The sequence below is a fragment of the Oncorhynchus kisutch genome, linkage group LG5, assembly GCF_002021735.2.
Source record: "Oncorhynchus kisutch isolate 150728-3 linkage group LG5, Okis_V2, whole genome shotgun sequence".
Classification (NCBI taxonomy): domain Eukaryota; kingdom Metazoa; phylum Chordata; class Actinopteri; order Salmoniformes; family Salmonidae; genus Oncorhynchus; species Oncorhynchus kisutch.
Window position 1 is genome coordinate 47,019,031 of NC_034178.2, and position 16,065 is coordinate 47,035,095.

Here is a 16,065-nt window from a genome sequence, read left to right on the forward strand (position 1 = left end):
CTGCTATGATATACTAATGAGCAAAACAATGTGATTGACTGATTAAATTCAGCAGGGCCGTCTCTAGTCTTTTGGGGGCCCCTAAGCGAGATTTGGTTGTGCCCCCCCCCCCTTTCACCTCGTGGGCAAAGCATTTTAGTTTCCCCCCTCTTGATGGCAGAGCAATGTTGATTTTAAAGTTAGTTTCCTGCAATTCTACACATTTTGTCTTGGGGTGTAGACAGGACCTAAAATTAGCATCCGGGTCATTCCTATTATGCTGTGACTTTTGAACCTCATAACTTTCTGGAAAAAAAATGTATAAATCAAATCAAATTTTATTTGTCACATACACATGGTTACCAGATGTTAGTGCGAGTGTAGCGAAATGCTTGTGCTTCTAGTTCCGACAATGCAGTAATTACGAACAAGTAATCTAGCTAACAATTCCAAAACTACTACCTTATAGACACAAGTGTAAGGGAATAAAGAATATGTACATAAGATATATGAATGAGTGATGGTACAGAGCGGCATAGGCAAGATACAGTAGATGGTATTGAGTGCAGTATATACATATGAGATGAGTATGTAAACAAAGTGGCATAGTTAAAGTGGCTAGTGATACATGTATTACATAAGGATGCAGTAGATGATATAGAGTACAGTATATACGTATACATATGAGATGAATAATGTAGGGTATGTAAACATTATATTAGGTAGCATTGTTTAAAGTGGCTAGTGATATATTTTACATCATTTCCCATCAATTCCCATTATTAAAGTGGCTGGAGTTGAGTCAGTGTGTTGGCAGCAGCCACTCAATGAGTACTAACCTCGCCTTCTGGATGATAGCGGGGTGAACAGGCAGTGGCTCGGGTGGTTGTTGTCCTTGATGATCTTTATGGCCTTCCTGTGACATCGTGTGGTGTAGGTGTCCTGAAGGGCAGGTAGTTTGCCCCTGGTGATGCGTTGTGCAGACCTCACTACCCTCTGGAGAGCCTTACGGTTGTGGGCGGAGCAGTTTCCGTACCAGGCGGTGATACAGCCCGACAGGATGCTCTCGATTGTGCATCTGTAGAAGTTTGTGAGTGCTTTTGGTACCCAGTTGCACAGGGCGGGGTCGAGACCCAGGGTCTCGAGCTTGATGACGAGCTTGGAGGGCACTATGGTGTTAAATGCCGAGCTGTAGTCGATGAACAGCATTCTCACATAGGTATTCCTCTTGTCCAGATGGGTTAGGGCAGTGTGCAGTGTGGTTGAGATTGCATCGTCTGTGGACCTATTTGGGCGGTAAGCAAATTGGAGTGGGTCTAGGGTGTCAGGTAGGGTGGAGGTGATATGGTCCTTGACTAGTCTCTCAAAGCACTTCATGATGACAGAAGTGAGTGCTACGGGGCGGTAGTCGTTTAGCTCAGTTACCTTAGCTTTCTTGGGAACAGGAACAATGGTGGCCCTCTTGAAGCATGTGGGAACAACAGACTGGGATAGGGATTGATTGAATATGTCCGTAAACACACCGGCCAGCTGGTTTTAGCATGCTCTGAGGGCGCGGCTGGGGATGCCGTCTGGGCCTGCAGCCTTGCGAGGGTTAACACGTTTAAATGTTTTACTCACCTCGGCTGCAGTGAAGGAGAGTCCGCATGTTTTCGTTGCAGGCTGTGTCAGTGGCACTGTATTGTCCTCAAAGCGGGCAAAAAAGTTATTTAGTCTGCCTGGGAGCAAGACATCCTGGTCCGTGACTGGGCTGGTTTTCTTTTTGTAATCCGTGATTGACTGTAGACCCTGCCACATACCTCTTGTGTCTGAGCTGTTGAATTGAGATTCTACTTTGTCTCTATACTGACGCTTAGCTTGTTTGATTGCCTTGCGGAGGGAATAGTTACACTGTTTGTATTCGGTCATGTTTCCAGTCACCTTGCCCTGATTAAAAGCGGTGGTTAGCGCTTTCAGTTTCACGCGAATGCTGCCATCAATCCACGGTTTCTGGTTTGGGTATGTTTTAATCGTTGCTATGGGAACGACATCTTCAACGCACGTTCTAATGAACTCGCACACCGAATCAGCGTACAGTACCAGTCAAAAGTTTGGACACCTACTCATTCAAGGGTTTTTCTTTATTTGTACTATTTTCTACATTGTAGAACATCAAAACTATGAAATAACACATATGGAATCATGTAGTAACCAAGAAATGGTTAAACAAATCAAAATATATATATTTTTATTTTAGATTCTTCAAAGTAGCCACCCTTTGCCTTGATGACAGCTTTGCACACTCTTGGTATTCTCTCATTCCTATAAAAAAGTTTAATGTGTAAGAGATATCTATTTGGTATTTGTTTGATGTGTTTAACTTAGTGTCAGTATGGAAGACTAGACAGCCTTCACTGTAAGCGGTTTATGATCACTATGGAAACAGCACTTTTTTCTGTCTCTGCTGTTGTCTAATGCACCTATTTTTTGTTGTTGTTGTTTTTTTGAATTTTACCAATTTTTCTCCCCAATTTCGTGGTATCCAATTGTTGTAGTAGCTACTATCTTGTCTCATCGCTACAACTCCTGTACGGGCTCGGGAGAGACGAAGGTTGAAAGTCAGTACAACCCAACCAGCCGTACTGCTTCTTAACACAGCGCGCATCCAACCCGGAAGCCAGCCGCACCAATGTGTCGGAGGAAACACCGTGCACCTGGCAACCTTGGTTAGCGCACACTGCGCCCGGCCCACCACAGGAGTTGCTGGTGCCCGATGAGACAAGGATTTCCCTACCAGCCAAACCCTCCCTAACCCGGACGACGCTAGGCCAATTGTGCGTCGCCCCACGGACCTCCCGGTCGAGGCCTGTTACGACAGAGCCTGTGCGCGAACCCAGAGTCTCTGGTGGCACAGCTGGCTAATGCATCTATTTTACTTCTCTTCTTCCCTCTATCCCCTCCTCTCACATCCCTCTCACTCTCACTTCCCCCCTTCTCTCCCTTTCCTTCCCTCAATCCCCTCCTCTTTCATCCTTCTTACTCCCCCTCTTCTCCTTTCCTCCCACTCCTCCCCATGTATAGCCTGTGAGTAGTGGAAGGGAGGGGCCAGGGGCAGCAGTGTTGGAGTCAGTGGAGGTCAAGGTCTACAGGGTGGAGTTACAGGGGATCAGGAAGAGAGTGAGAGATACAGCGCTGCGCTGGCTCCAACTCTACCTGATGGCCACAGGTATCCCATCACCCCATGGGCTATTCTCTATGATAGATGGCCCTAGAACAACCCTGTTTGTTGTGTGATGTTTATTTCTTATAAACTACTAGTCTTCTAGCTATGCTCCCTCTGTTCTTCATCCCCCAGGCCTCAGTGATGAACCACTGCTCCCAGACTACAAATCCAGACCACCTAAACGCAAAGAGGCTTGGACCGCAACTCCCAGAGTACCTCTCACCGTTGAGGAGATACCACCTACCTTTGTGCGTCCAGCCCGTCTGAGGAGGAAGGTCCCGAGGCCAGCCACCTGCAGCCTGCCCATGTCCACACCAGTCAACCTGTACAGACCTACCTTACACAGGTGACACACACACACACACACACACACACACACACACACACACACACACACACACACACACACACACACACACACACACACACACACACACACACACACTAATCTTAGTCTCTCTCTCCCACAGGGCAAAGTCAGCAGGCCTGCCATGCGTCTCCTCCCTCTCAGCTCTCTCCCCCAGTGAAACTCCTCCATGCCCTGTGGTTCTCAGACTCCTCCTCCTCCACGGCTCTCAGATTCCTCCTACTCCACAGGGCTGCCACTGCTCAACCCGCCTTCCCCTCCTGTCTGACCTGGAGCTGGAGCTGTTCCTCCGGGCCCCCTGGGCCCCCCGTGGCCACATCCTGGTGATCTACGTCACTTCCTCCCTCTGCCCCCCACCCAGGGCCCGCAACGTGGAGGTCATACTGCGGAGGGTCCATCACAGGCAGGTCCATGCCTCCGCCAATCCCTGTGCCAAGGTGAGGAACTGGGCGTGTGGAGGAGGTGTTACTTCTGTCCAAATACTCCAGATACTCTTACTACCCATATATGGTGCACTGCTTTTTGATCCCAAATGGACGCAGTATTTTAGAAAGTAGTGCACAATATGGGGAATATGGTGTCTTTAGGGACATACTGTATATAGACTATGTCTGATCATGGCTCAGACCAGAGTTGTAGATAAAATTACTTGATCAATGACGACTCAAAACCCGCCAACAAGGCCTGAAAATGACCCACATTTATTGGAGGGCAGCAAGAGAGGAGTTGCCACATTTATCCAATAGGTGTTTCCATTCATGACGTGCGCACATGCTGCTCTCCTCTCACTCACGTGACTCAGCTGCCTGCTGCAGTGCTCTCTCAACACACACACCCTTCCACCCACTCAGAAACACACATACACTGCTCCTGCCCTCCTCCTCATCACTCACTCAACAGAGAGAAATGACATGGCGTTTGTGGTGAAGTTTAGAAGTAGCCCAAAAACCTGAAACCCGCGACCATTACATTTTCACACGCAACATTGTTTTCAAAGTAGCCCAATTTGCAGCAAAACTGGGAACATGGCAACGCTGGCTCAGACATACAGTGGGAGCTAGATGATTTTGCTATTTGTTGAGTGTTAATAATTATGATGTTTATGTCTGTGGTAGAGTTCTCAGGACCCGTTCAGGTTGGTCAAATACGACACAGACACGGCCAATCATCTGACCCAGTCATCACTTCCTGTCCTGGTCCAGAGGCACGGCATTGGACCCGGAACACTTCTGGTACACGACATGGGGGCACAGGGAGGAACGGGGGGTTTGGAAGTAGTTGATTATGGTTGGGACAGCCCAGCTAGCACAGAATGTTCTGAGAACCATATGTTTCTTATAGCTTGGCGAGAGCATGGATGTCCTATGGTTATTTTGCATTCTCATGACTTTTTGGGAATGGTGCAAGATAGTTGCTTGGCTTTGGAACATTCTCAGCACTTTTAAGGAACTTGACAAAGTAATGTTATTTTCTTGATATTTCATTACTTAAACAGAATGTTTCCTAAAAATTAAAACATGGTTACATTTCATAACATTTTTGGTAATATTCTACACTTGTCATTTAGCAGACGCTCTTATTCAGAGTGACTTAAAGGAGCAATTAGGGTTAAGTGCATTGCTCAAGGATTTTTGACCTAGTCAGCAGTGACCTTTCAGTTACTTGCCTAACTCTCTTAACCGCAAGGCTACCTGTCGCCCTGGAAAGGTACTCCAACTGGTTTGATATTGCAAATGTTCAGAGAACGTTAAGAAACAATGTTCTTCTGTGGGAATTTCAGTGCTTCAGCATAATGTTTTCTGCAGGTTTCCTTATGGTTCTATTTAAAGTCATGTTCTCAGAACAGAATGTTCTATGAGTGTTATTACAAAACATATTCATTCTGCTCTGTGTCAACAAAACTCTCTCTATCCTCTATCTTGTTCAAAAAAACTGAAAGCGCCAACCACCGCAAGATGACTGGGAATATGGTCAAATACAAACAGTGTAGTCATTCCCTCCGTAAGGCAATCAAACAGGCAAAACATCAGAACAGAGACAGTGGAGTCACAATTCAACAGATCAGACACGAGACTTATGTTGCAGGGTCTACAGACAATCACGGATTACAAAGGGAAAACCAGCCAAGTCGCGGACACCGATGTCTTGCTCCCAGACAAGCAAAACCCCTTCTCCGCCCGCTTTGAGGATAACACAGTGCCACTGAGCAAGACATTTAAGCGTGTTAACCCTTGCAAGGCTGCTGGCCCAGACGGCATCCTTAGCCACGTCCTCAGAGCATGCGCAGACCAGTTGGCTGGAGTGTTTACGGGCATATTCAAACTCTCCCTATCCCAGTCTGCTGTTCCCACTTGCTTCAAGATGTCCACCATTGTTCCTGTACCCAAGAAAGCAAAGGTAACTGAACTGAATGACTATCGCCCCGTAGCACTCACTTCTGTCATCATGAAGTCCTTTGCGAGGCTAGTTAAGGATCATATCACCTCTACCTTACCTGACTTCCTAGACCCACTTTAATTTTCTTACCGCCCCAATAGATCCACAGACGATGCAATCGCTGTCGCACTGCCCTATCCATCTGGACTAGAGGAATACCTATGTCAGAATGCTGTTCAATGGCTGTTGCTCAACCTTCAACACCATAGTACCATCCAAGCTCATCATTAAGCTCGGGGTCCTGGATCTGAACCCCACCCTGTGCAACTGGGTCCTGAACTTCCTGACGGGCCGCCAAAAGGTGGTAGGAAACAACACTTTCACTTCGCTGATCCTCAACCCAGGGGCCCCACAAGGGTGCATGCTCAGCCCCCCGCTGTACTCCATGTTCACCCATGACTGCGTGGCCACGCACACCTCCAACTCAATTATCAAGTTTGCAGACAACACAACAGTAGGCCTGATTGCCAGCAATGACAAGACAGCCTACAGGGAGGAGGTGAGGGCCCTCATGGACTGGTGCCAGGAAAATAACCTCTCCCTCAAAGTCAACAAAATGAAGGAGCTGATCTTTGACTTCCAGAAACATAGAGGGAGCACGCCCCTATCCCCATTGACAGGACCGCAGTGGAGAAGGTGGAAAGCTTCAAGTTCCTCGGCGTACACATCACTGACAATCTGAAATGGTCCTCCCACACAGACAGTGTGGTGAAGAAGGTGCAACAGCGCCTCAGGAGGCTGAAGAAATTCGTCTTGGCCCATAAGACCGTCAGAAACTTTTACAGATGTAGAATTGAGAGCATCCTGTCGGGCAGTATCACTGCACCGCCCGCAACCACAGGGCTCTCCAGAGGGTGGTGAGGTCTGTCCTATGCATTACCGGGTGCACAGTCTTGAAGGGAACTCCTTCAAGACTGTTGGAAAAGCATTCCAGGTGAAATTGGTTGAGAGAATACCAAGAGTGTGCAAAGCTGTCATCAAGGCAATGGGTGGCTACTTCCAAGAATCTCAAATATAAAATATATTTAGATTTGTTTAACACTTTTTTGGTTACTACATGATTCCATATGTGTTTTTTCATAGTTGCGATGTCTTCACTATTATTCTACAATGTAGAAAATAGTCAAAATAAAGAAAGACCCTTGAATGGACTCCCGAGTGGCGCAGCAGTCTAAGGCACTGCATCTCAGTGCTAGAAGCGTCACTACAGATCCTGGTTCGATTCCAGGCTGTATCACATCCGGACGTTCTTGGTTTTCCCGTAGGGCGGCGCACAATTGGCCCAGCGTCGTTAGGGTTTGGCCGGGGGAGATAGTCATTGTAAATAATAATTTGTTCTTAACTGACTTGCCTAGTTAAATAAAGGTTAAATAAATAACAAAATTAGTAGCTGTGTCTAAACCTTTTTCTGTACCTAGACATGGAATCACTGGCCACTTTAATATTGGAACACAAGTCACCTTAATAATGATAACATACTGCTTCACTCATCTCATATGCATATTCTGCATTCTATTCTTCCAACATTGCTCGTCCTAATATTTATATATTTCTTAATTCCATTCTTTTACTTTTATATTTGTGTATTGATGTGAATTGTTAGATACTACTGCACTGTTGGAGCCAGGAACACAAGCATTTCGCTACACCAGCAATAATATCTGCTAAATACTGTATGTATATGTGACCAATAAAATTTGATTTAATTTGTGTGCAGGTGTGTTGGCCGCACCCACTAATTAGCCACACCTGATCTTAATGAGGGTTTCCTTTCAAATGGGATTTGTTTGAATAGTGTAACGGCTTCTAGGAGTAGTGGGTGGAGGAGTCAGGCGCAGAGAGCAGGTAGTTCAGAACGTGGATCTTTATTCCAAAGACAGTGAAAACGGACATGCCAAACAAGGGCTCATAAAATACCCAGTCCAAACAAACAGAACTAAACTGTCCGGAAAAATAGAATCCACAAATAATCACCATGAACAGAAAACAAAATAACAAAGTGAACTGGCAACAATTCAGTCCAGTGTGGCACAGACACAGGAAACAATCACCCACAAAATACCCAAAGAACATGGCTGCCTAAATATGGTTCCCAATCAGAGACAACGATAAGCACCTGCCTCTAATTGATCCCAGAACCAATGGGAAAACAAAGATGTACGTTTCCACAACTTCCAAGGAACCACATGTGCTAGCTGGGAGTGTAGGAGATCACTGTCCTACAGAAGGCAGGGGTGCTACTGTATAGTTGTCTGTTAATAGTTTTAACTTCCTCTCCTGTCTCCTTTCCTCCATTTATCACTGATCTGGCATCATTTGAAAAGTTGAGGCAATATGGTGGAAACTTACCCAGTTCTCTCATGAAGGAAAGGAGAAAAGGAAACGGAGCCCATGTTATAGTATTGAGAGACATCCTGTATGGAGGGGCGAGGCGCTTCCTGGTTTGGTGGAGGGAAGGCCCCCATGTGACCTTGACCGCCCCCCCCTCCTCTTTGTTTCCTCTGGTGAGACCAGCCCAACAGACTGGGAAACAATCACTCAGATAGTCACAGTTCTTCTGTCACCATCTGTGTATGTTTGTTGTGTGTGTGTGTTTACTCCTATTTATGAAGATGCATTTGTGTGTTGCTACCAGGGCACATTTTGGAGGGAGGGAGAGAAGAAGAATCGAATATGTTTCTAAACATTAATGTGGATGCTACCGTGATTATGGATAATCCTGAATGAATCGTGAATAATGAGTGAGAAAGTTACAGAGGATCAAATATCATACCCCCAAGACATGCTAACCTCCCCTTTTATTGGTAATGGTGAGAGCTTAGCACAGCGTTTCCCAAACTCGGTCCCCGGGACCCCAAGGGAGGCCCTAACACTACGCTGATTCCAATGATCAAAGCTTGAGGATTAGTTGATTATTTTAATAAGCTGTGTAGTGCTCTGGCAATAAATAAAATGTGCAACCCTTGGGGTCCTGAGGACTAAGTTTGGGAAACGCTGAATTAGCATGTCTTGGGTGTATGATCTTTGACCCTCTGTAAATTTCTCACTCATCATTATTCACAATTCCTTCTGGATTCCTTACATTTTTTTGAGCATACAACAGCTCAGCATACAAATTATTTTATACAGTCGTTGCTAGTTTTAGTTTATTAGACCATTTAAAAAAAAAACAAGCACACAAAACTTGAAAAAGGTATACATGCACATGAGTAAAATCATTGAGGATAACACACAATAAAGTCTGAGACTTATTTCAATTGTGGTCCTCTTGAAACAAGATGGCCAGGCACGATCGAACACAGTGCTCATATCTTTATCAACAGTGTCAATAATTTCAGACCCCACTATACATGCATATACACTGAGTGTATAAAACATTAAAAACACCTACTCTTTCCATGTCATAGACTGACCAGGTGAATCCAGGTTCAATCTATGATCCCTTATTGATGTTGCTTTATTTCATATGTTATTTATATGTTATTGTGCAGCTAGATAGAGGCACTAAAATGACCTTCTCTGTGTCATGTTCGCCATAAGGATGAGACCAAGGTGCAGCGTGGTAGGTGTACATTACTTTTAATGAATGAACATCGAACAAAAGAAACGTGACGCTATACAACTAGTTCTGACAGGCAGCTAAACATAAACAAGATCCCACGAAACACAAATGGGAAATGGCTGCCTAAATATGATCCCCAATCAGAGACAACGATAAACAGCTGTCTCTGATTGGGAACCATATCAGGCCAACATAGACATACAAAAACTATAGTATCCACCCTAGTCACACCCTGACCTAACGAAAATATATAGAAAAACTGAGATATCTAAGGTCAGGGCATGACACTGTGCTAGATGGCCACGAAATTAGATATTTTTTTGTATTTTGCCCTAAAGTTGAGGTTTCTAACCAAAGCCATATACAAATTAGCAATTTTCTATTTATTTATACCAACCTGACACCCTTTACTGTTTTCTCTCCTTGTGTGTGCAACTGGTTACGTGTGTCCACAGATGTATGCTGGGGGAAAGTTGATTTTCGGAGGCAGTGCTCTGAATGGCTATGGCTTCAGCAAGACCAACCTCCTGAAGCAGATTGCCAAAACCCAGAGTGACTATGCCAAGGGCAACGTCCTACCTCACGATTACAAACTGGGGTGAGTCTGGCACAGAACCACATAGGACCATCACCTCGCTCACTGACTACTCAAACAGGTCGACCCAAAATCTACCTGTGGGTTAACATGATCAGTGGGGTCATCTAGACCAGAGGTTTTGTAAACTTTTCATGCCCAGGGACCCTCGTCCAGGCAAACCGGCTACCCAGGGACTCCATAGTATGTGAGCAAAGAAAATGAATCATGTCTTGTCTTGTCATCAGGTGAATGATAATGTCAAGTAGAATTAATCAACATTTTAAAATGAATATATTTGATAGTTTCATTATTTTGACCTCACAGTTCATTGGAACAGGAAGTGTAAACTCTAACAGCCTATTAACTAGAAAGGTAACTTGGCGGCGAAGATAACATTTTGCTGTTGTAAAGCCATTTCTCTGCAATTCTACACATTTTTACATTGAACTGAGAGAACAACATTTTCATTTCGGAAGCAAATTTCCAGCAATTCTACACAGTTTGGTATTGAGCTGAGACAATTTTAAAGCACATTTCCTGCAATTCAATGCATTTTGCCATGGCTAATGCTGTGCTCCTCTGCTCAAACATTATAACAAAATCATTTTCGATTCTCCCCGACTGTCTAGGTTTTATTTGATTGTTAGTTCTCAAATATGGTATTATTTAAAAATATATACACTACCGTTCAAAAGTTTGGGGTCACTTAGAAATGTCCTTGTTTTTGAAAGAAAATCACAGTTTGTGCTGTTCTGTGAAGGAAGTAATACACAGCGTATTACTAGTCTAAAGAAGTCTAAGTCTCAACTAGTCTAAAGAAGGCCCATTTTATTGCTTTTTAATCAGCACAACAGTTTTCAGCTGCGCTAACACAATTGCAAAAGGTTTTTCTAATGATCAATTAGCCTTTTAAAATTAGAGACTTGGATTTACTAACACAACGTGCCATTGGAACACAGGAGTGATGGTTGCTGATAATGGGCCTCATTACGCCTACTGTATGTAGATATTCAATTTTTCAAAAATCAGCCATTTTCATCTATAATGGTCACTTACAACATAAAAAATGTCCACACTGCATTTCTGATCAATTTCATGTTATTTTAATGGACAGAAAATGTGATTTTCTTTCAAAAACAAGGACATTTCTAAGTGACCCCAAACTTTTGAACGGTAGTGTATATAGTTCAATATCTTTTCAGCATGCTTTCTGGTTTTAAAGATGTTCTCTGGTACTTTTGTGTATTTTTTGGCCAAGGTTCTGAGAGTAGCACTCACGAGTCAAAGGCGGTCCCGAAAAATGTGTGTTACTTCACAAATGTGCAGATATGTGCACCACGTCATTGCTCTCTCTCGATCTACCATGTGTGCGTCTTGCTAGCTGTCACTCATATGCAGAGAGGCTGAAGCTCATTGGCTATTTGAATTGCTAGGGGCCAGGCCCACGTGGGGGTAAATGTAGGGAAAATGCCGCCGCACAGCTTCCAGAAAGCAGTCGCTTTCAAACTAGGGATTTCATGGCTAATTGAGGTAAAACAGTAATTCTACTCATAGATTATGCATGTATGAACTACGCACATCCAACCCAAAGTGGGAGGTTTAAACAATATTTACTAGTCACCAAAGTACCGGCCGGCGTAATAATTTTCTATACAAACAAAACCCTGTAATTGTCTCCAATGACTGTAATTTACTCCATATTAAAGGCATAGTTCAAGATTTTGGCATTGAAGCCTTTAATCTACAGTGCATTCGGAAAGTACTCAGACCTCTTGACTTTTTCCACATTTTATTATGTTACAGCCTTTTTCCCTCATCAATCTACACACAATACCCCATAATGACAAAGCAAAAACAGGTTGTAAGAAATCTGTGCAAATAAATAAATCATGAGATATCATACAGTACCAGTCAAAAGTTTGGACACACTTATTCATCCCAGGGTTTTTCTTTATTTTTACTATTTTCTACATTGTATAATAATGGTGAAGACATGAAAACTATTAAATAACACATATGGAATCATGTAGCAACCAAAAAAGTGTTAATTTGTGGAATTTGGAAAGGGCTCTGCCCCACCTGCCCTGAATGACGGGTCGCCACTGGAGCCCAGTGAGTGTACATTGAGCCTATGCAAATAGAGTCTGTGCAAAAAAATAATAATAATAATATTCAGGGGGTCAATGAAAATACTGTGGGTGGCCATTTGATTAACTGTTCAGCACTCTTATGGCATAGGGGGTAGAAGCTGTTAACGAGCTATTTGGTCCAAGACTTGGTGCTCCGGTACCACTTCCTGTGGGGTAGCAGAGACAACAGTCTATGACTTGGGTGGCTGGAGTATTTTACCATTTTTTGGGCCTTCCTCTGACATCGCCTGGTATAGAGGTTCTGGATGGCAGGAAGCTCAGCCCCAGTGATGTACTGGGCCATATGCACTACCATCTTTTTGTAGCTATACCAAGCAGTGACGCAACCAGTCAGGATGCTCTCGATGGTGCAGCTGTAGAACTTTTTGAGGATCTGAGGACCCATGCCAAATCTTTTCAGCCTCCCGAGGGGGAATAGGTGTTGTCGTGAAGACTGTCTTGTTGTGTTTGGACCATAATAGGTCCTTAGTGATGTGGACACCAAGGAACCTGAAGCTCTTGAACCGCTCCACTACAGCCCTGTCAATGTGAATGGGGGCGTGCTTGGCCCTCCTTTCCCTGTAGTCCAAGATCGGCTCCTTTGTCTTGCTTATGTTGATGGAGAGGTTGTTGTCCTGGCACCACACTGCCAGGCCTCTGACCTCCTCCCTATAGGCCAGGATTCCCCAACTGGCAGCTTGTGGGTGGTTTTATTTATTTATTTATTATTCATTGTTGGACATAAAAGACTAAAAAACACCAGGAAATCAGCTCCAAGTGATTTTAATTTAAGAAATTGTAACCAATTATTCCCACGCATAATAGAGAGACACAATGCGATCGTATACAAATGTAAGTAAGGTTTGAAATTATTATGTTTTAGTCAAACATTATATCTGTTTGGTCTTCTTGCGGTCATTATGCAGTCTACAAAATATTTTACTTATTTTCCAGCCCCCCGACCGTCCGCTCAATAAAAAATTATCCTGAGGCTGAATCTAGTTGATGATCCTTGCTATAGGCTGTCTCATTGTTGTCGGTGATCAGGTCTACCACTCTCATATCGTCGCCAAACTTAATGATGGTGTTGGAGTCGTGCGTGGCCATGTAGTAATGGGTGAATAGGGAGTACAGAAGGGGGTCCCCGTGTTGAGGGTCAGTGTGGCAGATGTGGTGTTGCCTAACCTCACTATCTGGGGGCAGCCTATCAGGAAGTCAAGAATCCAGTTGCAGAGGGAGATGTTCAGTCCCAGGGTCCTTAGCTTAGTGATGAACTTTGAGGGCATTATAGTGTTGAACACTGATCTGTAGTCAATGAACAGCATTCTCACATAGGTGTTCCTTTTGTCCAGGTGGGAAAGGGGAGTGTGGAATGCAATAGAGATTGCGTCATCTGTGGATCTGTTGGGGCAGTATGCGAATTGGAGTGGGTCCAGGGTTTCTGGGATGATGGTGTTGATGTGAGCCATGACCAGCCTTTCAAAGTATTTCATGGCTACAGATATGTGTGAGAATTATCATGTTCTTGCTCAGTCAGTGGGAGAATGATCATGTTTTGCGATCAAATCAAATCCTTACATTCACACAGGCCAATGAACATGTGTTAACTCGTTCCAGCTCTTAAAGTAAAGGCATTGACAGGTGTGTAAAATATTGTATGTATTGGCATCAGAGAGAGAAAGAGAGTGTCTGTGTAGATGTATGAGTGTTTATATGGATTGTGCAGTGTCAGATCAATGCTGTGATGGATGAAATGAAAAGTGAGAGCCTCCGCTTGGCCTGGAGAGCCAGCAGGCCTGTGGCCAATCACTTCAAGTGGACTGTAGTGTTAGTTTGTCACTTCGCTCTCCTTGATAGATCCCAAGGCTGGGAGGCCAAGTGTCCCCCTCAAACTGAGCCAGCAGGACGCAGTAAAGGGGACAGGCAAATGGAAGATAGACCCCTCAGATCCCGATCTTCCTGCTCCCACTACAAGGAGAACCGGTTCCCTGATAAGCTTCAATCCAGGTAAACATGCACACACACACAAATTGTGAGACTTGTTTCAGCTGTCCAAAAGTATTTTTATGTTTGTGGAAAAAGTTTAAATTGAAGCTAGTGTATTGTAGACACACACACACTCCTTTCCCCTTAAGGTCTCTAGGGGGCACGGCCCTGGACTTTGTGGTGTCCAGCATGTCAGACAGGGTGTGCATCCTGGCCATGCAGAGCAAGAGGCTGAGCATAGCCAGACCTGCCACCACAGCCTGATGCAGTGCCACTGACACCAGAGGGATGATATTTGTTACTCCTCCCTCCTTTGTCATCTTCTCCTGACTCAGGACATTTTTCATCAGGATGGGGGGGGGGGGGGGGGGGGGGGGGGCTCAGTGACTGATCTGCACTCTTCCCACAGTAACTGCCTATGATGACAAGGGAATGTAAAGGGGTTTAATTTGATTCTGACATTGTTAGGAAAAAAACGTTTATTTTTGTAATAGCAAATGGATTACTTTTCAAAGTGTCAAAGTTCAAATTGTCAATACAAAATAAAGCACATTCTTCTAATTTCTTGTTTTGACATCAGTGTAACTACCCACTATGCAGGCTCGCGTGCGTGTACGTACAGTTGAAGTCGGAAGTTTACATACACCTTAGTCAAATACATTTAAGCTCAGTTTTTCACAATTCCTGACATTTAATCCTAGTAAAAATTCCCTGTCTTAGGTCAGTTAGGATCACCACTTTATTTTAAGAATGTGAAATGTCAGTATAATAGTAGAGAGTGATTTATTTCAGCTTTTATTTATTTCATCACATTTCCAGTGGTTTAAGTTTACATACACTCAATTAGTATTTGGTAGCATTGCCTTTAAATTGTTTAACTTGGGTCAAACGTTTCGGGTAGCCTTCCACAAGCTTCCCACAATAAGTTGGGTGAATTTTGGCCCATTCCTCCTGACAGAGTTGGTGTAACTGGGTCAGGTTTGTAGGCCTCCTTGCTCGCACACACTTTTTCAGTTCTGCCCACAAATTTTCTATAGGATTGAGGTCAGGACTTTGTGATGGCCACTCAAATACCTTGACTTTGTTGTCCTTAAGCCATTTTGCAACAACTTTGGAAGTATGCTTGGGTCATTAACGACATAACGATGGTCATTATGGCCAAACAGTTCTATTTTTGTTTCATCAGACCAGAGGACATTTCTCCAAAAAGTACGATCTTTGTCCCCATGTGCAGTTGCACTGTACTCTGGCTTTTTATGGCGGTTTTGGAGCAGTGGCTTCTTCCTTTCTGAGCGGCCTTTCAGGTTATGATGATATAGGACTCGTTTTTACTGTGGATATAGATACTTTTGTACCTGTTTCCCCCAGCATCTTCACAGGGTCCTTTGCTGTTGTTCTGGGATTGATTTGCACTTTTCGCACCAAAGTACGTTCATCTCTAGGAGACAGAACACGTCTCCTTCCTGAGCGGTATGACGGCTGAGTGGTCCCATGGTGTTTATATTTGCGTACTATTATTTGTACAGATGAACGTGGTGTCTTCAGGTGTTAAGAACTTGCTCCCAAGGATGAACCAGACTTGTGGAGGTCTTGGCTGATTTCTTTTGATTTTCCCTTGATGTCAAGCAAAGAGGCACTGAGTTTGAAGGTAGGCCTTGAAATACATACACAGGTACACCTCCAATTGACTCAAATGATGTCAATTAGCCTATCAGAAGCTTCTAAATCAATTACATAATTTTCTGGAATTTTCCAAGCTGTTTAAATGCACAGTCAACTTCTGACCCACTGGAATTGTAAAACAGTGACTTATAAGTGAAATAATCT

The 16,065-nt window shown here is 44.0% G+C and overlaps 1 protein-coding gene across 1 annotated transcript; it reads left to right on the top strand.

Annotated features, from left to right (window-relative positions):
* The first annotated feature begins 9,778 nt into the window (after positions 1 to 9,778).
* Positions 9,779 to 14,593, top strand: LOC116374096 (uncharacterized protein C3orf20 homolog). The gene is made up of 4 exons (XM_031823883.1): positions 9,779 to 9,819; positions 10,002 to 10,144; positions 14,110 to 14,259; positions 14,388 to 14,593. Exons 2-4 carry the CDS (start codon positions 10,002 to 10,004, stop codon positions 14,500 to 14,502), a joined length of 408 nt encoding a protein of 135 aa, XP_031679743.1. The 5' UTR covers positions 9,779 to 9,819; the 3' UTR covers positions 14,503 to 14,593.
* Positions 14,594 to 16,065: the final 1,472 nt, after the last annotated feature.